This window comes from Meriones unguiculatus, chromosome 1 (genome assembly GCF_030254825.1).
Source record: "Meriones unguiculatus strain TT.TT164.6M chromosome 1, Bangor_MerUng_6.1, whole genome shotgun sequence".
NCBI lineage: Eukaryota > Metazoa > Chordata > Mammalia > Rodentia > Muridae > Meriones > Meriones unguiculatus.
Window position 1 is genome coordinate 71,326,156 of NC_083349.1, and position 22,321 is coordinate 71,348,476.

At 51.7% G+C, this 22,321-nt stretch overlaps 1 protein-coding gene across 3 annotated transcripts in view; it reads right to left on the reverse strand.

The window, feature by feature from the left end:
• Positions 1–22,321, reverse strand: part of Ablim1 (actin binding LIM protein 1) — a 249,892-nt gene that overhangs the window by 126,862 nt on the left and 100,709 nt on the right. The window contains exon 1 of one of the 3 annotated variants that reach the window (XM_060391665.1): positions 16,468–16,755. The exons of the other annotated variants lie outside the window; for them this stretch is intronic. Within the exon in view, the coding sequence (XP_060247648.1) occupies positions 16,468–16,483 (16 nt within the window). The 5' untranslated portion in view covers positions 16,484–16,755. Of the gene's footprint in view, positions 1–16,467; positions 16,756–22,321 lie in introns of those variants that run through there. 3 annotated transcript variants of the gene reach the window in all.

The following is a 22,321-nucleotide window of genomic DNA, read 5'->3' on the forward strand; positions in this document are numbered from 1 at the left end:
TACCACCACTGTCTTGGTTAGTTCTTTTTGTTAACTTGACACAGACCTAGAGTCCCTGGGCAGAGTGAAAGCAGTTGAGAAAGCACCCTTGAGACAGACCTGCAGGCACATCTGTGCAGTAGTGATGGATGGGGGGGCAGCCCACTGCAAGGTGGGGGGGTGGGGGTGGGGAGGTGGGGCAGATGGCTCCAGGCTACAGAAAAGCAAGGTGAGCAAGCCATGTGCAGCGAGCCAATGAGCACTCGCACAGCCAGGGCCTCGAAGGCTGAGCTGGCTGCAATCACAGGATGAGGCTGACTCCAGGGCCTGAGGGGGCGGCTAGTGTGAGAACCTGCACTGCACAGGGCGGACCAGAGTCTGGGTCCCAGCTTCCACACTCACAGCCTGGCACGGTCCATGTGCTTAGGGAGCAGGAATGACCTGAGCTTCCTGGGGGGACCATGATATTGCAGGACAACCAGTGCCACCCTCTGGCTTCTGCCCCTTGGACACATACAGGTACACACACACACATACACTCAGGTTCTCCTATGCCCGTGGGAGTGTGCTGCTGCTTTCCTAGAGGACCCTGCTTCTGCCGCTGTGTAAGCGTAAGCACACATCCTGGAGCTGTGCTCTCCACCTCCCACTCCCTCTTTTGCCAGAATGTACAGGAAACGAGAAACTCGGGTGTTTACTCGAGTGCTTAAATAAATGCTCTGGGGCTTAATGTGCCATTTGCTCAGCAGCGTGGCTCCTGCTGCGGTGAGTGTAGGTCCCCAGACGCTCCCCATGGTGGCCAGCATCGGCCTCCCGACCTCACGCCGGTACCTGTGAGTGAGGCAATCATGGTCATCCCTCGTGCCGGCAGCCCCGGGTGGGCTCTCCCCTGGCCAGCTGTGGCTCTCCGCTCAGAAGCTGTGCCCACCCTCTGCCGGCTCCCGGGACACAAACAGCCCAGGCTCAAATCAGTGAGGAGCCGAGAGATAACCGTTGGACGGCTCCTGGCCCCAGGTGACGCACGTGTCATGCGCGTGCTCTCCAAGCCCCACTGCCTGTGCACAAGGTGGGGCTCAGCAAGACTGTGACGTCAGCGTGCCCTATCGCCCCTCCCTTCAAAGGTGCCTTCCTGGGCACACCTATGCTGCCCCCCGTGACTCACACGCAGGAACCTCCTTTGTCCTCTCCCGACTGCTGGAATGTTACCTCAAGGCACAGTCCTAATGCAGTCCCAAGGATCACAGCAGCCTGCCTTCCCTTTCAGGCCTCCCTCCGTCATCAGCCCCCACATCTCCCGAGGCCCTGGGAAGCCCTCTTCTTCCTGAGGGCACCAAAGCCTGCGTCTACTGAGTGTCACAAAGGACAGGCAAGAAGGTCCAGTACATGACAGAACCGAGGCCTCTAACTGACCCTGCACCAGAGATTCCTGAGAACCGGATCAAGCCCAGGCCGCCTGGCAGGTGACAACATCTTAATGGCTGGGAGAGGGCCAGGCCAGCCTGCCTGTGAGGTAAAGGGACTGCCACGTCATTGGAGCCACCCATGGGAATGTGAGTCAGAAGAGAGGGTCAGGGTGAGTAGCCTGCAGGCTGAGGGTTCCACCCCGGCCCCACCCCTTATCCCTGACCCCTTAGACGTGAAACAGTAAGACATGGAGACCTGATGCGCTGCTGGGAAAGAGCCTGCCAATGGTCTTTGTTCCGGTGTTCTGCTTCCTTGTGTCCCATGCCACAGTTGGAGGTTCTTGCCAGCTAACTACAGCACTCCAGGCAGGCTTGTGGGCTGGTTACTGTCTATACAGCACGTCACGCTACATAAGACGTGGCCAAAAATTACAGCAGTCCCGTCCTACAGCTAGGAGGACTGAGCTGTCAGAGGTCACAGTTCGGTCCATCGGGGACTCTGGGACAGCTGGCTATGCAGTCAACAGCTTTGTTTGGTGGCTTAAAGGTTGGTGAGATGGAGAGATTTACAGCATGGGAATTGGTGCATTTTATACATCACCATCTTCCTCTATGCCTGCTGGAAGGCCTACTCAAACACCTGCGCATTGCTGTCCCAAGGCCACACTGCCAGCAGACTGAGGCTCTTTCAGCGTTTTGGGTGTAAGTTGTACTTGACCTTTCTCAAAAAGGCTGTCTCACTCCTGCTCTGGGAACAGATTCTCAGACTCACCTTCCCTAGCTGCCTCTAGCATCTGCATCACACTGGGAGACCACAGCTTATGTCCGTGTGCACAGGTGCCAAGAGCGATGCCAGGCAAGCTACAGCCTCTAAAGCTGCTCACTCCTGGCTCCTCCCAGACCTGAAGTTCAGCCTGTTCAAGCTTTCAGTATGACATAGCTTTGTAGGGTGTGGCCTTTGCAAGCAAAGGGATGCACACAAAATCCATACCTGTTACCTTGAAAGGTTCAGCCAGGTGACAGGCAGCAGTGACCCCCGTGACTCTTTACCCTCTTATTTTCAGTAGAAGGAAATGGTTTTCTTCTGAGCAAAGTACCAGAGGCGGAAACACCAGAGCCGCCTTCTCAGACGAAGTTAGTTTCCCGCAGGCAGTGTGAACGCAGTCTGACTCCAATGCCTGCTGAAGCAGTGTGAACACACTCGGACCTGATGTGCCTACTGAAGCTTGTGAACACTGACAAACCCAGCGTGAACACACTGGCTCTGCATGCCTCTGGGCTCTGGGCTGCTCTAGTGAGCAGAAGAGCAGAAGTTGCTTTGCCGATGGCTCAGCTGGACCACTGAGGCAGGCGGAACTCACAGGAAGCAGAGAAGAGACCTGTGACCACGGGTAGCGTGGACAGAATGTACCTGGCACATTAGGAAATGGGGTTTGGCAGGAGGACAGTGTAAGCGAGGCCAGCAATGGTGTCTCAGGTGGGGAAAGTGGCCCCCATGTCCCTGAGGGACAAACCAAGGAACCTAGGAGTTAAGGTCCTCATTGGCATCTTGAGATGAGGGCTGCAAGGAGTGAATATTCAGGCCCTCTCTATGGAATGCCAGTTCACACCACAAATGAAGTGGGTTCCCCTAGGCACGTGGGCATGCAGTAAGGGCAGGGCTGGCCCGGGGTGCCGGTTAGATGGCTTCATCCTATTCCTAGCTCCGTTTCTCCTACAGCCATGACTGTGATCACCTGCCCTCCATCCCTGAGCCCCGGTGTCCTCCTCTGCACAATGAAGCCCGATTTCAGCCTATTGCTCAGGACAGCCTAGAAGTAGAGCCGATGGCAGTGTCCAGAGCCACTGACAGAGGAGTGCCCCTTGGACCCTGGCTGCTTCATGTGGGAGAATCGTGGCTCACAGGGAAGGTCGTGGGTCACAGAATCCACATCTCCTCAACCCACTTATGCTGAGCGGCAGGCTCCACTCTTCAGGAATGGTGCCTGTCTGCGTCTCCCAAGGATTCCCCCAGCTCTGAGCCACCATCCAGCAAGCGCGGCACTGAGGCAGCAGTTCTGCTCTTAACCCTTTCAGGGAGACACACTGGGCTAGCCTACAACACACCCATTGAAGTGTGCAATTGGATAGGCCTTGGTACGGCCGCCGAATTCTTCAGTGATCGCCACTATCGGATTTGTGTGTGCACGTTCCCAGGTTCTTTCTTTTGTGTCTGTGTGTGTGTTCTTAGTGCACATGTGTGTGGAAGCCAATGGGTGACCTTGGGTGTCACTGCCCAGGCATCATCCACGATTCCTTAGAATTGGGGTTCCACACATCAGAAGGTGCCATGCAGGCTAGTCTGGCTACCAGGGAGCTCCCGCACATCCGCACAGGTGACAGGTCCTTGTCACCCCGGTGCATGAGCATGTCCGACCACACCCAGCTCTCACTTTAGGTGGGGTCTGGGGTTGGAACTCAGGAGCTTGTGTTTTCAAGGCAAGCTCTTTACCAGCCGAGCTATCCTCCAGCCTCCACCACAACCTGAATTTGAAACATTTCAGCACCCCCAAAGGAAGTCTGTGCCCATTCGCTGCCCTGCCTCCCTCTGCTTAGCCCCAGGCAGCTACTCACTGTCTCTGCAGATTTCAAACAAAGCAACAGGTTTGGTTAGTACCTGTTAGTGTCAATGCCTCCACATCTGCATGCTAATGCGCTGCACACAACACACAATAGGAATCACCCAGACTTCTACCTCCACAGAAAATTCACCAAACCCTCCCTGTCAGCACAACCTACGGGGCACACGTCCTCCTCGCGCCCTCACCACCGCTGACTAGAAAGGAGCCAGCAAAGATGCAGCTACAAGAAATTTGAACAAAATTTGAACATCAGACCCAGCAGATGCCTCCTGTGGGAGTTTTCACAAACACACATTTTCCTGGAGGACCATCAGCCCTGGCATCAACCAGCAAAGGTTGCAGAGGTGAAAACAATAGGACGTGTCACTGGGTGAGTGATTGCTTACAAGACTCAGGTGCTAGGAGGGGCTCAGGACACAGGTGGAAAAGCCACTGAGGCTGCGTCTTGAATGATGCTGTGTGTGTGTGTAGGGATGTGAGGGTGCATGAGAGTGTTCATGGATTTGTGGTATATGGGGTCAGAGGTCTGTCCTCTTCAGGTGTCATTCCTCAGGAGCTGCTCACCCTGGTTTCGAGTCACTGGTCTCCACTGGAACCGAGGGCTCAGTGTGTCTTTGGCAGAGGTATCTGTGGCAGCATGAAAGGAAGGCTACGTCTCCAGCAGAAATCTGAAGCAGTGTATGGAAAGCATCTCACCCCAGCTCCAGCTCAGCCCTGTGGCCAGAGGCTCCTAAAACAGAACTTCCCGCTGAGCTACCTGTGGTGAGGGGCTGGAGGGACACCAGAGCCTCGGAAAACCTAAAGAACCCGTAACCGGCCCGATGATGGGGAACAGCCAGCATGATAGCCGAATAGGTGGGTGCTTCCTCCAGAAAGAGACTTGAGCCACATGGCTACAAGCCCTAAGAACTTTAGAGCCTCTACCCTTGTGACATCAACATGCCTCCAAAGCAAACATTACATTTCACCGTACCATAGAGGTGAAATCAACATCCAAACACTACTTGAGGAACACGAGCATCAAGAGCACAGCAGATAAGTTATCACAGAAGATGCATCATTGAACAGTAGGACACGCTGGCCACGGGAAGCCGCCTCCTGTGGGCTGGGGTACTGTGGCATCACAGGCTTACAAGCTTGAGACGAAGTACGGGCAGTGAGAAATGGGTGGACCTAGGAAAGACTTCCCCTGGACATGGCTGCTCTTGGTTTTCTCCAACAGTGAGAAGCCATTCTCCGGCTCTGGCTGCAAAAATCCCAATGTCTTTTGAACCTTGTATATCACAGGAGTGCTTCCGGAGTAAAGACAGGAATGAGGACAGACATGCCCTGACCACGAGGTGTAGCCAAGCCTTTCCTGCTGCAGGGAAGGTCCCGCCACAACCTCTCACCCCTCAAACACTCCTGGGGGGAAGGGAGGACTCTCTCCAAAGCTTCAAAGTTTTATTTTTTTCCAGAAAGGCCTTGATATGTCAAAAATGAGTGCTGGACTAGATGTTTTGCCCAAGAGTGGAAGTGAAGGGCTGGGCCGCGGCTGGGTGAGCCCAGGCGTGACTGAGTAGCTGCGGCCTGCTTAGGGCAGTGATCCACCGGATCCAGAAATCTTGTTGAAACTTTAATAGTCCCAGTGAACAGTCATGTATTTAACAGGAACGTGGCCAACAGCTCTAAAACAAGAGCACCAGCCGACCTGCTTGTCCACGGGAAAACCCCATTCTGCTTGCATTCGGGAAAACTTAGATGGCGGCTCAGTTTTCAGCTGCAAAGTGCTTCCCCAGTACGCATCGCCCCTAGACTCAACCACCATCGCTCCATAACGGGGTCTAGTGGTGCACACCTGCAATCCTGGAGTTCAGGAGGTGGAGGCAGGAAAGTCAGAAGTTCAAAATCATCCTCAGCTCATAACCAGGCTGGAAGGTGGCCTGCGCCACGTGAGACTGTTTCAGAACAATGACGGCCACAAATAAAGACAGAACGTCAGTGTGTACATGCAGATACAGCGGATTTCAAACTTCTGGGCTTGATGCTTTGAAGCACCAAGTCGGCTGTGTGGGTCCCAGCAGTGTGTTCTAAACAGAGCAGAGAATGAGGGCTTGGATGCCTACATGACATTTTAAAATCAGCAATAGCTTTTATTATTTTATCCATTTTAAATTATTTTTTTCATAAAATACATTCTGACCTTGCCTCCCTGAACTTCTCCCAGACCCTCCCCACCTCCTGCCCCACAACTCTGAGTCCTTCCTTTCTCTGTTTAAACAGCAAAAACAAAGAAACAAAACAAAAAAACCACAAAAACCCATACATAAAAGCCCCCCAGCACCTGGGAAGCAGAGGAAGGTGGATTCCTTTTAGTTCAAGGCCAGCCTGGTCTACAAATCGAGTACAAGACAGCCAAGGCTATGCAGAGAAACCTTGTCTCAAAAACAAAACAAAACAAAAATAAACAAAAGCAGAAAACAAATAAAACCCCCTCATAAACACACACAAAAAATGGAAACCAAACTACCAAACTATATAAGCCAAAGATCAACAAAACAAAACAAAAGCCTAAACCAAGCAGCATGAGACAGTCTACAGAAGCACCACTGAGCGCATTGTGCTAAGCAGCCACTCCTGGGCACGGGGCCTCCCCTGAGTCCCCCATCTTTATTCTGGACACTAGTGGGCAGCAGTGCCCATGCCTGGCCAGTGACTTGCCAGGGAGGGGCAGGTCTCCTTCCCTTGTTCTGGCCACAGGCTCCTTCTGCTTGGGCTACACAATTAATTTGTATAAACATTCAGATTGTTCACTGGCATCTAAATATATGGAGTGCTTTCACACTTTCATTGTGCTTTTGAAAACTCAAGGTCAACTATGGTCCCCTATGGGAGTGACCGTCAATCCTCTCCAGTGTGCCTGTCTCTACTTTGTTAAGTCACCTGCCTGTTCTCCGAGATTCTGTATGTACTCGTGACACTTTCTCGTCCTCCTGGCATCCGACCTGACCCCCAAAGCCCACCTCACCCCCCCTCTATTTGTTGGGAACAGTACACCCTAGTGTATTCACCTAGCTGCATCTCTCTAGTTAGGGCCTACCTTCATGGATTCTGTCTCATCAGTTTGATAGAGTCCTTCAATCATCCTTTACCCAAGGCCGTGCTCCTCTTCATCCTTCAAAGCCCAGGCTGCCATAACCACCTCACAGAGTTAGCCAGGCGCTGCTCTGCCTCCATGAATTAGTTAACAGTTCACACTGTCACTGTTCCTTATATGTGAGCTCACTGACAGAGCGAGTGCTTTCTGGCCAGGTCTATATTTTATTGCCTTCCATATATAGATTATTCTTCTCACATAGGGTTTGAAAAATAATTTCCCAGATAAGTCCCTCCCCCACCCATATAGAGCATTCATTCACTCACTGGCTCAGTGTCCAGTGAGTGACTACACAGCATTGTAGATGCCACAGAACCAACCACCATGCCATCCCTGTCCTTAGACGCTTACACAGCCCTGACAGCCCATCGTCAGTGCTCCCTGCCCCACAGAGCCTTCTTCCTTTGAGTCCCCACAGAACACTGTCTCCATCCCCTTTTGTCACCTGTGTCCTCCACAGCTGCAGGCTTCCCAGCACCACTCCTGACACAAGCATTAACCTAGTGAAGGTGAGAGATCCTCAGATTTTTCTTGCTAATCACAAATGGTGTGTGTGTGTGTGTGTGTGTGTGTGTGTGTGTGTGTGTGTGTGTTTGACAGGGGGGCTTAATTCCAACACTTGGGAGCCTGAAGCAGGAGGGTCAGAGTTCAAAGTTATCCTTCTGCAATTCTGAGGCCAGCCTGGGCTACATGAGACCCCGTTTCAAAACCAAAACTAAACAGACCTTACTAAAACTGATTTGGTCACAGCCACTCCTGGCACCCCACAGCTGTGGCTCACTACCAAGCCAGGGCTGGCACCTTCAGGTGAGCAAGAGCCTCGGAGGGGTACATGTTCAGCACCTCAGCCTAGCACACTGCCTCTGTCTGGATTCCGAGATAAGGTCCTGTGAACAGGAGGTACCCACCTAACACACTCCCCACCCAGGACCTGGGCACCCAGAGCCCCTGTTATTTTTCTGGGGGCGCTCTCAACCCTCTTCCCTCTTTCCCATCACTCATTCCAGTGAGGAACAGCCTTGCTGTTTGTGATATCCATCCACTGCTCTTAGTTTTTCTTCTACTTCTCCCAGCAGAAAGAAAGGAGGATAGAGAGGCCTTGAGTGTAGCTGGATTTAGTGGTATGAATGAAACACCCCACATTTTAAAAATAATGTATTTTGGCTCTCCAAAGACTAAAGAGAGGGCTGTAGTCTTGTAAATGAAACACTGAATGTCTTATCTTTTAACCCAAGAGTTCCACATAGCTCCATCAACCTAGGAAGCATGGTCCCCAACTCTGAATTCTGAATGATGCCTAAAGAACAAGTCACCTGTGCATATCTGCACACACCTGCATGATGGCTTTAAACCTTCCTGCAGCCAGTGGGCTCCAACCCATCTCCCCAAAACTACCTTGTAACTTCTTCCCACGCAGTGAGCACCTGGGATCAGGCAACCCCAGCAGTTTCTTGGCTGCTAAGATGTCACAGAAGGCTGGTCTGTTATGTAACAGGGCTTTGCTCTGCACAGCAGGGCCTCAGCCCAGCAAGATGTCCGGTACTTTCTCTTTGCCACCTGGTCACTGTGAGCAAGATGAGGCTTGCAGGGGAATAGACGTTAGTGATAGGAAAATGGGGAGCCACCAGCAGGATCGGTACTGTGTCCACAGAAACCATGGACCACCCACATGAGGTCCCACTCCCTGCATCAGGGTCAGGTTCTGCCCCAGATCCAGGGGACCAAAAACTCTGGGCACAGGGACCTGGAACTCTGAATTTCACCAATCTCCTTCCAGGAGATTCTGCTTGATAAAGTCTGAGAACTCAGCCCTAGACCACACTTTTCCTGGAGTTTTTTGTTGGTGGTGGTGGGGATAGTGGTAGTTTTTTGTTGTTGTTGTTTTTTATGGGGTTTTTTGGCTAGTATCTTCCTTGATAAACCCAAGTCATTCAAACAAGTCACCCTCTTTGATTACAGTGGGACCCAGACTCACTCCTGTGCCCCTGGGCACATAGGGCCATAACAATATTAATCATGTCAGGACACAAACAGCATGAATCATGTCACTTTGTGCAAAAACATGCTTCAGAGAAAAGAGGTCACATGCAACAAATATTCACTCTCCCCACTGTTACCCACACTTGCCCTTGAAGTCGCAGCTCCTGCCAGTGTGGCATAAACAGACCGGAGCTGACCTCGGCTCAACGCACAACGAGATAGGATGCTGGGCTGGTTTCAGCTGCCCTGCACCAGGCTCAACCGCTGCGGGAAGGGCTCCCGGACCACTGTGATCAGCGAAACGCCTGGAAAGACCTCGGCTCTCTAATGCTGGTTTTGGAAAATGCTCACCATCGCAGGCCCCTCATCTCCCAGCTGACGCTGACCTGTGAAAGTGGCGCAGAGAAGCCACCACCTCGAAGTGGATGCCAAGACATGGGTCACGGCAGGGCGAGCCCTGGAGCACACACATGCTCAAGTGTATGCTTGTGTAAGCAAGAGGACAACCTCGGGTCACACTCAGCCTTAGATCTTGTAGATTTTGTTTTTTAAAGAAAAGTTCTCTCATTGGCCCCAAACTTGCCAAAAGGCTGGCATGGATAGCCAAGGGAGCCCCAGGGATCTACCGGTTTCCTCCCACCCAGCGCTGGAATTGCTACGTGTGCCGGCAAGAATGGCTTCGGTTTACAGGGGTGCTAGGGACTGAGTCCAGGTCCGCACTGACTGAGCCATCTCCCCAGCCTTGCTCAATGGCCTTTGATGAGGATTCTGGTGATAAAACACCATTTGCTCATCTGCCCTTGTTAACTGACCAGGTATGGAAAGTATGAGAGCCCCTTCCTGGAGTCCCTGAGCAGCTAAAGATGGGGCGGGGTGAGCACAGCACACGTTGTGTCCACTCTGAGGAGTCCCGACTTCACCAAACACTACCCTCAGGAGTTCTAGGAAAACTGTCAGCACGTCCCTTCTTTCAGTGTATGTACCTGTGCAGCCGAAGTCTGGCTGTGGCTGTGGCAGATTTGCTTTTCTAGATTACTTTTTGTACCTCAATGAGTTGGTGGCATCGGGCAGCCATCTGCTGTGATGCTTTTCTGTGTGACCGTCTCTCCCTCAGACCTGGGAGCTACATCTTGCACACAGCCCTTCTGGGGTGAAGGTCGCTGTCAGCCTCACACTGGTGAGAGTGGCACCTGCACTTGTAAGAAGAATTCACACTTGCATTTTTTTTTCTGTCCTGAGTGGAATGTTATGTTGAAAACCTGAGCTTTCCCAAGATGAAAACCTCATGACTGAGTGTTGTGACCAAGTCGTCGATGAAGACTATGGATTGTGAAACTATGGTAACCTATGGTGTTCCTTTCAATCTGTAACTTGCTTTTACACCTTACTTAGGAAACGTCCTTGGTGGTCCGTTAAAGGCCTTGGGGTTAAGAGAAATGATGACACGTACCTGTAGTCTTAGCATGTAGGAGACTGAGGCACAAGAATTATGAGTTTGAGGCTCGCCCGGGCTTCATATTAAGACCCTGTGTCACACAAAAGCTAAAACCAAACCAAGACACAAAAACAATGGCCACAAAACCCTCAGCTTTTCAAGGTAAGGCACGATGGAAAAAGTAGACTAAGCCAGGGGTAGGGCCCTGGCCATCAGCTGCTGCTCGGGAATCATTGAACACTCAAACCTGAACCGGAAGGGTTCTTAACTGAGAAAGGGGCCTTGAAAGAGGACCCTGTGATCATCAGACACACGTGGAATCCTTACACACACTGACAGAACCACTGTCCCGGGAGCTCTCAGGACGCAACAGGGGGTTTGCGTGGCATCCAGCAGTGTGTTCCCTGGGTGGGTGCTGTCTGCCTGGATATGTGTGAGAGAGAAACAGGATCCAATGAGAAAGCAGCTACCACCAAGGCAGCAATGCCTCCCAACTCTCCAGGCTGTTGTACAAGTTCATCTACGAGGTCAGCCCATGCTTGAGGAGAACAGAGCGTGGGCCCAGGCCATACAGGTGACAAGTGTCTAGTCTTTCTGCTGCTGACTTAGGGGTGAACAGTCATCTGGAAGAATTCACAGAAGGGATGGGCTTCTGAGAAGCTTTAGAAGGAGGAAGGGCTTAAGTTTTTGACAACACAAAGAAAGAGGACACTCGTATTTTTCACAGGGCAGCATGGCTAAGGCTGGAGGGGGCATCTCCTCACGTAAGACTGCAAATAGAAAAGAGGTTTGGGAGTCAGGTGGGGAGAGAGCTGGGAAAAACTCCCAGATCTTCTCTCTTCTGGCTAAGAATTCTCTCAACACGTTTCAACTCCCATGACCCCCTTTCTCCCAGCTGTTGAGTGGAGACATTGAAAGGCTAAAGGCAGAATATGAAAAGCTTTTGTTTACAGGTGTGTTCAATCTCAGATTTAATGATAGCATTAATACAGAAGGCTATTGGTTTAAACAGGCTTGGGGAGGAAGTTCTTGTCAAGGGGACAAACAGGGAGCTTTGAACCTTGTCATTTATTTTAAGGTTTCCAGCTGGGAGGGGTGTGACTCAGAGGTGACCCTGATGCCAGTCTGTAAGTCACACTGGAGACATGGCCACCTTGGGGGCTGCCAGGTCCAAAAGGGCAAGGGCTTGTAAATGTGTCAGGCCTTGGAGGATGCTGGACACAGCAGCCATGACTGGCAGGTTGTAGGATCAGCTTTCCACAGACATCTCCAAAGGAATGGAAAACCCTAAGAGTGCAACACACCAGGCTTGCTATGAATGCACCCCAACACAGAACTGGGAATTTAACATGCATGATTTTTTTGTTGTTGTTGTTTTTAAACACAATTATAGAGTTTTCCAGTGGGAACTTTGTAAATGCAGTATTTGTCACAATGTCATTGGGCACACTTGAATTTGCAAGCTAACCATGAAATCTCAGCATCTACCAGCTGGACCACACATTTGTCATCATATGCCAGTGCCTTCTCCTATATACCAGTTCAAGGCTTATTAAAATGATCTCCACTCCTCTCTTTCCCTCCCCACTCCTATGACCAAGCTGGTTCTGACCCTTCTAGTCCTTCTGAGCCCTACCCAGGTCTGACATAGGTGAGCTGCCAAGTCCAACCTCCTGCCCCAGCAATAACCCTCGGGACCTTAGATCACGGCCTTTATTCAGAGAAGAGGTCTTCACTTTATTCAGAGAGGAGGTCACTACTTTGGGCCCTCATCATTCACTAGCTCCCCTAAGAGAGTGGGAACCACGGAGGCAAATGCTCAGCGTGACACAGGTTTGGAGGCACAGACACTATGATGACTCTACAAGCAAAGGAATGAGGAGGACTGACAAAACGCCAGAAGTTCAGGCAGACACACATGCTCTTCCTCAGGGCCCACTCAGAAGGAATCAGCTTTGCAGAAATCACAGAAAGGTGACTGTGCGCTTTTGGCTTCCAGAAGTGAGAAATGACTTCCTCTGTTTAAGCCACCAAGTATGTTCTGTTAGGCACTCCCAGAAAGACTGTCCGACTTCCCCACCCTCTCACTCTACCCTCGGGTCCCCGCCAGTGTCCGTCCATTCTCACATGAGATTCTCTTGTCTAGCATTTGATTTCCACTGTGAGTTGTCACATATTTAACCATCCCCAGTCTTTAAAGCCCCAGACTAAGAGCCACCTGCTCCAAGACGGTTGACCAGAGGGCTCTGGGGTCAAAGCTCAGCTTAGATGCTTTTTCGCCACACCTACTTCCTGTCAGTCACATGAGCGCCTGTTTCACCTCCACAGTAGACATCAAAGAGATGGGGAGCCACTGTGTTCTGCCAGCTCACGGGGTTTTCCTAACCCAGAAAGAACGCAGCAGTTTGGAGATGTGCAGCAGTTTGCTTGAGGAGTGGACTTAGTGGGTCTGAGAGGGAAACAAAGGAAGAGCAGAGCCGGAGCACCTCTGCACCAAAGCTGCCTCTGTGACCACTGAGTCCATCCCCGCATGAAACAGCCATGAAGTAGGGCCACCCCACCCCCACTCTCTGGACCCATTTGTCTGTGCTGAAGCTCCCTGTGAAGGTGGTTCTGCTGGCTTCCCTAGGGAGTTGGAGCATTTCTCGCTCTGTGCTGGACAGACTCCGTTTTAGCTAAACATGAAAGAACCCGTGTGTAGGGGATCCTGGAGCCCCCCTGCTCTGAACCCCTCCCCACCTGGGCAGCACTCCTGGGGGAGCCTCCTGCGATGTCTGGAGACAATCTGAACTGTGGAAAGTGAGAGGTCAACGCCACCAGTGTCTCATTGGGGAGTGCCTACGAGTAAACACCATGCAATACACGGGCAGAGTCACAGGGAAGGAGCTGGCTGAACGGAGGGAAGCAGCCAAGAAGTCTTGCTGGAGAGCCATCATTTGCTGTGCTTACATGCGTGCGTGTGTGTGTGTGTGTGTGTGTGTGTGTGTGTGTAACATGTGCACACTCACTTTTCCCCACTCTCAAATGTCATGTAGACAGCAGACAGCCCTCCCTTGTAGGAAAATGAATATTGAGACCTCTGTTCTTGCAGGAAAGAAGACAAAACAAAACAAAATAGGAGCCCAAGTCTAAAACTCCATTTACCTGGATAGTAACTGTTGCAGCCAAACTCTTGTTTCACATGGTCTCATAGTTTCCAAGCCACAATCATCCTTTATCATTTAAATGAGACATATTTATAGCTTTATCTCTGGGATTTCTCATTGTTTTTTTTTTCCTCACGCAGACACACAAACAAACAAACAAAAAGAAACACATTAGTTTAGAAGCTGTGTCAGAGGTTTATCAGTTAGCAAGTCACAGCTTTTAAGTGAGCAGGCAGGTCCCTGGGGTGCAGGCTGTGAGCTGTGCTGTCTTCAGGAAGACAGATATCGACTGATAAACCCACCAAACCCTTTGATGCTTCTTTGTCAGTGGGTGCAGCAGGGGAAGGTCCCCTTGGACATCTCAGGGAAACACCTGCTTCATTCAGACTCTAGGATCCATTAGAGGCTGCAAGTGTGAATGGATGGGTGTCAGGTCAGGAAAATGAAGATAATGAGGGACAAAGGATGTGAGCTGTGGCACTGGACCATGGGCTGCTGGTGCCATGCTGGCTGGGGGGTCTCTCTGCAGCCTATGTCCACCCCAGCCGTGCAGGAGCCATGCTGGAGCCAGCTGGCTGAGGGGAGCCCTTTCTGCAGCCTGTGTTAATCCCAAGCAGACAGACTGAGAAAGTGGCTTATAAAGCCACATATGTACCCTGTAGTGAGCACAGCAGGGAGCCATGGCCTGCCTTGCTCCTTGGCATGGGCACCACACTGATCTGAGCCCATTGGAGGGTCCCTATCAGCTTCAGGGGCCAGGGCAAAGCCAGAATAATGGGGTGCATTCCAGATGCAGAAAGGCACAAGGCCCCTGGCAGCTCTGATGTGACACAGACCTGTTTTCTCTGTTGGCGTCTACATCGGGTGGATGCTGAACCAGGTGCTGAAAAGTTAAGACATGGAGCTGGTAGAGCTGCCCACAGGCTCTCAGATGGCTACACTGGACTGGAAACAGCAGCCACTGTCTACACACACGATGTCATGTGGTCCAGTTACTGGCTGTGTGACCTTGAGCCACTTTCTTACCCTTTCCGATCCCTAGCTTGCTCTTCTCTAGGACAAACGCCTGGCCCACACTCCCCATGCCCATTTCACTTTACAGGCTCTGCTTCTCTCTGTGAAGCTGTTGTATAACCACCCAGAGAAATCCTGTTGCTGTCGATGACAGCGTACTCAGAGCTAGCAGCAGCAGCAGGGAATGACACAGACCTCAAAATAAAAAGAACAGCCTCTAATCAGCGCTGAAGGCTAAGATAACACTAGCATGTGGTCTCCTGGGAGCCTGCCCAGAGAGCTCCAACTGGAAAGTGCCCAAGCATGGACATAGGTAATCTAAGTGAGGCTTAGGAAAGATGCTATTTGAACCTCCTGATCTGGGGTCTGCACTGCCACAGGAACAGAGCAGGCCAGCAGCTTCTGAAAATCTCCACGACTCAGAAATAAATTACTCACATTGGAACACAGATACTCAAACCCATTAGCAACAGAGATCTAGGCCGTGTTATTCTGGCTGGGTGGCAGGCAGCCCAGCTTCCAGCCAATGCCAGGGTCTGGATTTTGCATTAGAGGCCCCCAAATAAAGGAAACATAACCAGAAGCCTTCTTATTCATACCAGATCAGCTCACCATCTAATCCTTGATGATCAGAGCAAAAGCAGGTGAGCATCAAAGGTCCCCGGGTGTGGATGAATAGCGCAGACCACTGGTCCTGGGGCGTAGACTCCACATTGCCAGAGCGTCCCACCCCAGCCCTCAGCACAGGAAAACCAAGCTGAAATTCTAGCCACAACCCGAGTGTAACGCTCCACCTCAGAAGAAAGGAGACAGAATTCACTGAGGTGGCTCAAGACGGGCTGAAAAGCAGCTATTGCCACGTTGGTGGGGGAACCATCCCACGGGAGAAACCACGACAAGTACAAGCTTGCCAGAGAGCAGAGCTGGTCCTCTACATCAAAGAGATGACCATGGTCCCCTGGCTGCTCTGACAGGCTCACTTCTAGCCTGTGAATTTAACCCCCTTTAGAAGGGTCTAGAAGACAAACGCCAACCATTGAAAACGGAGGTTGAGAGTCATGGCAGAAGCTTCCTTCCCCTCCCCCGGACTGTTTCTGTTACATTTTGCTTTTAAAATACTAGATGTATCATATGTTACTTGAATGACTAAAAGCGAGCAACTGATGTGTTCTTTTACATTTCCCAAACAAGTAGGTTAAACTAGAATTCCTTGTTGAGCGGTTTGTCTTAATCTCAGGGCCACGCCTAGCAGGTAAACAATGTACACCTGTGCAGGCCACGCCCACCCCTTCCGCGCTTAGGGCGCGGGAGAAGGTGCTGGGAGGTATGGCTAAAGCTCTAAAGCTGGTCTGAGCCCCTTCCCACACCCAGGGGCTGCTCTCGGCCACACTGGCTGGGCCCGGGCTAGTCCCAACACAGCCCCGCCCAAGCGTAAGGACCCTTTGGTGACAAATCTCAATGAACTCCTTAAGGGGGGGGGGGGGGAGAATGGAGGCTGGGGTGGGAGGCAAGTCGCAACGCCAAACCCGAAATCCTTTGGGAATCAAAACCTGCACACCCGGATCTGGCGCTGAGACCCCGCGGCGGGCTGGGAGCAGAAGCTGGGTCCGCGGAAGCCAGACTCTGTCCTACAGAGATGCTCGCCCCAACATGTCCGCCCGGATGTGGATCGATCATGCTCGGGAGGTGCCCGAGCCGCGCGGGGCCACCGCAACTTCTAGTAGCATGCGGGGTGATCGATATTTCTAATTACCTTTCTCTTTCACCATGGCAACCGGGTCCTTGGCCGAGGGCGCGGACAGCAACAGGACCGAAGTCTCAGCGTGCGCGCAGACCGACCGCCGCTGCGGACGCTGCGAGGAGCCGCCCCCCGCACCGCACGCGAGGTCCCGGGCGGCCCCCGAAGGCCCGCCCCCGCCGCGGCTCCCACGCCCGCCCCACGGCCGCGCCCTGCTCCCGGGCGCCCAGTGCCGGCTGACACCGCTCGCCCCAGCTGCTGCGCTAGCAAATGCAAGATTCCAGCGCCCTAATCTCCGTCACCGGCTCCACCTTGCATTCCTGCCGCCCGGGAAAATGTCCCTGAGCCCTGGCCCCCTCCCAGGGGCTGATAAATGATTGCCAGGAGGAGGAGGGGGACCAAGCCACACACACACAGCCAGGGACTGTTCTCAGAAGTGAACTCGTCAATCGTTTGCCTGTTAGGGTCCTATGACAGCTGCTTTCAGTCCTGATTACAGTCTCTTTCAGGCAAACTGAGTAAGTAAAATTGGCCTTAATAGAAAAATAATGCCAAGGCTCCTCCAAGTTCGTTTTCCTCTGGGGGGAAAAAAAAAGAATCATGCCATTTGATTGCACATGCACACACAGGCAACTCTTCTTTTTCTGAATGGGGCGTGGGGCAGGAGACAAGAAGAGAGGAATGAAACCGAGAGAGAAGCCTCGCAGAGGGCCTTTCAGGATTCAGTTCCTTATCCAGGATCAAGATAAAAACCTGACTTATCCAGTCAGGGAAGATGCTAGCTTTAATTTCCCCCTGCCTCTTCAGCGTTTTCCTCTTAATCTGAGTGGTTGTGTACGTGTGAGGGAGGAGCCCTGGTCACAATTAGGGGGCAAAGAGGGCTGGCTGCTGCGGCCAGGACTGGCCTAACTAGACTTGCAGGGAGGGCCCTGTGGAGAGGGCAGCTCCTGCCTTTGGCTTTCTGACCTGGCATGTCCCAGGCAGGTGTGCCAGCAGAGAACTCGCCGGTTCTCAGAGCTGCAGCCCCTCCATGGTGCACATCCCCCAGTGTGGGAGAGACGTGATAAGCCAGAGACAAAAAGACAGACTCTGTGCCACTCAGGGAGACGAGCAGATGGCCAGCCAACACATCCCTCAGAACCAGAACGCACAGCCAGCATTAGCCGGTATTACTGCAAATATTTTAACGTGTTGAGTCTAAGACAGCCAGGGAACAGAAAGAAATGGCGCCGACCAGCCTGCCCCAGCTTTAACTCAGAGGGTGCCATGGCTCAAATGAATTGGTGGAGGCTGGGGAGAAGGAAGAGAAACACCCATGTTTTCATCATCATCGTCTTGGGCAGGTCTTGACGGCTGGCTCTGTGGTGTGTAAAAGTAGCAGAGCTCCAGCAGCTGTGGCATCCTGCATCCGTGACTCAGGGCTTTACTATTGCTAGCTTGGCCGTCTAGGTGTGTAGAGGGCTAAGTCCCTTCCAGCTTCTGCATTGCCTTTTCTATGACACGCTTCACCCACACCACTCCTGCCCCCCTGGCAGCCCCCCTGGGGCTGGGTCATGCTTTTTCCATGTCAGTGGCCAGCTGGTGTATAAGCATGGAAGAGCTGCTTCTCCAGACTCCATTCACAAGCATGAGCCAAGCACAAGTGAGCCGCCAACCAAAAGTACAGGGGGATGCCACGGGCCAAGAACATCACAGCAGGAGCCACACCCTTTGCATTCCCTGATTTTCGTGGTTCCATGTGCCCTAATCACCCTCAGCCGTTAAAGAGATGTTGACAAGTAAAATCAGCTGCAGAGAGCTGGGATTAGCTTCATCCATGAGCCTAGCAGGTGAGCGTATTCGGTTACTGCTGCTGTGTAAATAGAGCAGGACTGCACTAAAGCACGGCTTTGCCCACCTGTTAATCATCTGAAAGCTGGGACAGCAGGGCTGAAGACGCGGCCCAGCACAGCACAACAAATAAATACCTGGGGAGACTGGCCTTTCTCTCCCACCACTCCCCTTTCTTCCTGCTGGGTGCCACAGAGAATTCTTTTGATTCCTGGCTCAAGCCCAATCATTCTTAGGTGCCTCTTATGCTGTAAAACTCATTACTTATGTTCCCCCTTTTTATTCCACGTGACAGCTTTAAATGCTGGGATTTACACTCACTACAGCAAACTGGTCTTGTCTGTACAAACCTGTGCACCTCTGGGGAGAAACTGAACAGTCTAGAAAGGCTCTGGCAGCCGAGGGCCAGCTGGTGTCTGTGTTTTCAGAAATGCTTTCTTTACGGGAAAATACATAGTGGCACGCTGGTGTGCACGGATGCTTGCACATGCGTGCGCGCGCACGCACACACACACACACACACACACACACACACACACTAGCGTTTTCCATGGAAAGAATTTGTCTGTACTGCAGTCACAAGAGATGAGTCACCGGAAGTCAACGCTAACTGACAGCTCTGTGGCAGGCTTCCCCTGACAGTCAGGCATCGCTACTTTTTGCTACTTTAATAGAAAAGCATCTTCTGGCCTCCCAAGACGAGCAGAGGCTATCGCTCAAGTTATTGCTGTCTGCTTTGCCTCAAGAAGCAAAGCGAATAGAGATACCTACTGCTTACCCGGGAAAGCTGGGGAGAAGAGGGAGGAAAAACAAAGACAAAGCTGGTACAGTAAACAAGGGGAAAGGAAGAAGCCTACAGTTCCTCAGGGCTTTGGTTCAAATTTCTAGAGATGATTTCCAGGGAAATTCCCTCCTCGCCTCTCCCTGGGATGAGACAGGTCCACCGTGCAGCCCTGACCCTCCCTGTTTTACTCTCAACCCTTTTCATCCACTCATAAAAGGAAGCAAAGATTGTCCATCGCATGACCGAAGGACTGAGCCCATACTGCTGGAGAGAAAAGGCTTGCAACCATTCATCGCCACTCTTGGTAAGAGGTCAAGCATCCACCGCTGACTAGAAACTCCTAAGGGGACAATATCACTGCTGGAAACATCTGTGGAAGAACCTCTGTACAGCAGAGCCTGCTGCACAGGCACCCACAATGCAGGGACCAATGTCAGGACCCTTCTAAAGCCCGAGGACCCTGAGGTGTGCAGCTAATACCTCAACACCTCTCAACATCCTCCCTAGCAGAATCCAGTACACACACACACACACACACACACACACACACACACACACAAAGAAAAACCCCTGGAGAACAAGTCTCTCATTTTCCCTCTGCGCTTACATCTGCCAACCCCACCTCAGATGCTAGTTGGAGGTTGGCTCATGCCAGGTGTGACACGGACAGCACCGAAATGCACAACACTCCTGCCACATTAGAAGGCTCTGAGAGGCACTGGACGCAGGCAGTACTGAGCCCTGGCTCTGGAAGTCAGGATAGGAGGGGGATGAGAGTTGGCTGGTGGGTGGGGCACACAGACCTTTCCCAGCAGAGGTCACAGGACAGAAGGTATCAAGTAGCCGAAAGCTGTGGGTGGCACAGGAAGCACAAGCTTAGGTGGGTGGCAGAGCACGAGGGGCTGGGCATGCCACACCACACCACACCGGGCCATGCCATGCAGAGGCTGGACTTTGGAGGCAGTGGACTTTGGGCTAGAATCTCAAGTCTAAGCTACTTCTTGGTCTTCTTGGTTCTGAAATTCAGCTCTAAGTCTTTGGGCTGCGTCTCAAAGCTCCAGGAACTTGTTTTCCCCATGGGGTATTCCGTGCACTTCCCATGCTTCGACTGTCCTAAAGAGACGAGATGTCCAGGAAGCGTCTGGGTTTGATAGTTTATTTAAAATCTCGCTGATAATAGGGATAAAAGGATCACCTCACACAGCATCCATGCAGCGTTTCTAAAAGCACAATTCATCTGGGAGCCTCATGGTTCTGTGGTGATGGCTTCCCAACCATAATGGCGCTATGTGCTTAGAAGCCTGAGGATATATGGTCCATTTCCACATGGGGTGTGTTCTGCAGATCCTTCAGGAACTGGCAGCCCTGCGGGTCCTTGAGATGCAGACACCAGGCCGTCACCGCTGCTCTGATGACTCAGACTCCCAGGATGAACCTGGGCCACAGCCAGCTCCCCTGCTGATTGATGACCCCAGCCCAGACAACTGGGAAGACGCATAAGATCTGCAAACAGCCATGTGCATGGCACCACATCCGGAAGATAATATTTATACTCTCCGTTGGCCAAAATAATGATCTGTGTGGCAGTCACTGCAACCTTTTTGACAATTACCGAAAGAAGAGACTACAAACAGCCCTGCAGCCTGGGACAAATTTCCCCCGGTGTGGCTCCTTGGGTCCTGCAAATGCTCCAGTGCTCAGCAGACAACTCTTAGGATTTTTCTCAAATGGTCTTGCCCAGTCAGTGCCTGGCCAAGCTCAGGTCCTTGAGTCCTTAAGGACAGGGCTTCCCTGTGGTCCACAGGAGACAGGTCTGAGTTTGGATCTAAGCAGGAGGCTCCCTGAGTTTATATAAAGGTCACTATGAACAGTCCACTGAGGGTGGAGATGCCAGAGGAACTGTAAAATCAGTTAGCTTTCTACAACCTAGTACTGGAGCCTGAAGTGACTTTTCTAATAATCTTACAGACTTCAACCTAATTCCGGGCACTCAAGACACTGACACGTACCAAAACAGCTCTGTCTAACTTGCACAAAGGCATTCTGAAAAACAAGTTACTATCATCTCTCTTTCTCTCTCTCTCTCTCATTTCCTATAGCTACAGAACAGTGCCTTCATGGCAAAGCTTCTCCCCTCTGGCACTTACTGCCACCAGACTCCTCCCTGACTCTGCACCCTGACTCTAGCATTTCTATGCGCTCTCTTGGGAAGGCCTCACATGTTATGGCATCTGGAGTCATGCAATAATGACATTAGGTTGGGATGCAATATTTGATGCACACTCTGTGCTTTAGTCACTGGCCCCTAACTTAATAAATACCTGAGAGAGGTGCTCTGAGGGAGGGGAGGGTTGTTTTCCGCATGGCGCCTCGGGCTGTAGGGGAAGGCATGGCGCCTCGGATTGTGCATTCAGAGGACAGCATCCCCTGCAGCATACACCCTCCATGACCAGGAGACCTTCCTCTACTGCTTCTGCCACTTCAGCACTGACCTGGAGCCCGGGACACAGGAACCTCAGATACATGCCAGATCCAAGTACAGCAACTCTAGGGTTAAATGTGGACAGCTTATCACATGAAACGCCAGAATTCTAAATAAAAATCGAGTAGACCGAAAATCCAACTTGTAATTTACTCTTAACTTTAACAGGAAATTCAGTCTCTTAGATAAAAAATAAACTTAACAGTTACTTGAGAGAATCTGCCAAGATCCGAATGGATGACCTTGCAGAGAAGCCAGCTGCAGAGGCCTGAACCAGCTAAGTCATGTTGTAAGAAGCCTCACTTTTCCTGATTCCCCTCACTGTCACGCTTGTCATCGCTGGCAGTATGCCAATCATGTGTTGCCACATTCCAGCCTGGTTCTCATCACCACCTCAAAGTCCTCCGCACAGCTGGAGGGGCAGGTTAGGACATCCCCTGTGAGCCAAGTCAGGCTGGTCCAAGTTCAAAGTCACAGACTCTGCCTTTGGGTAGCTGGATCTTCCATTCTATGGAGGTTGTGTTAACCCCTCCTTCTTATTCCCAGACTGCACAAGACACACACACACACACACACACACACACACACACACACTGCACATACAGAGGCAAAAACACTCCATGCAAGTATCCAAATACATACGCCCCCTCCCCACAGAGAGCCAGACAAGCCCAGGCAGACGTTAATGTCTTTGGTAACTCTTACAGAGGACCTGATACAATGGAAATGATACTGCATCTTGCTTTGTGGGTGTAAGGTAATCTCTCTGCTGA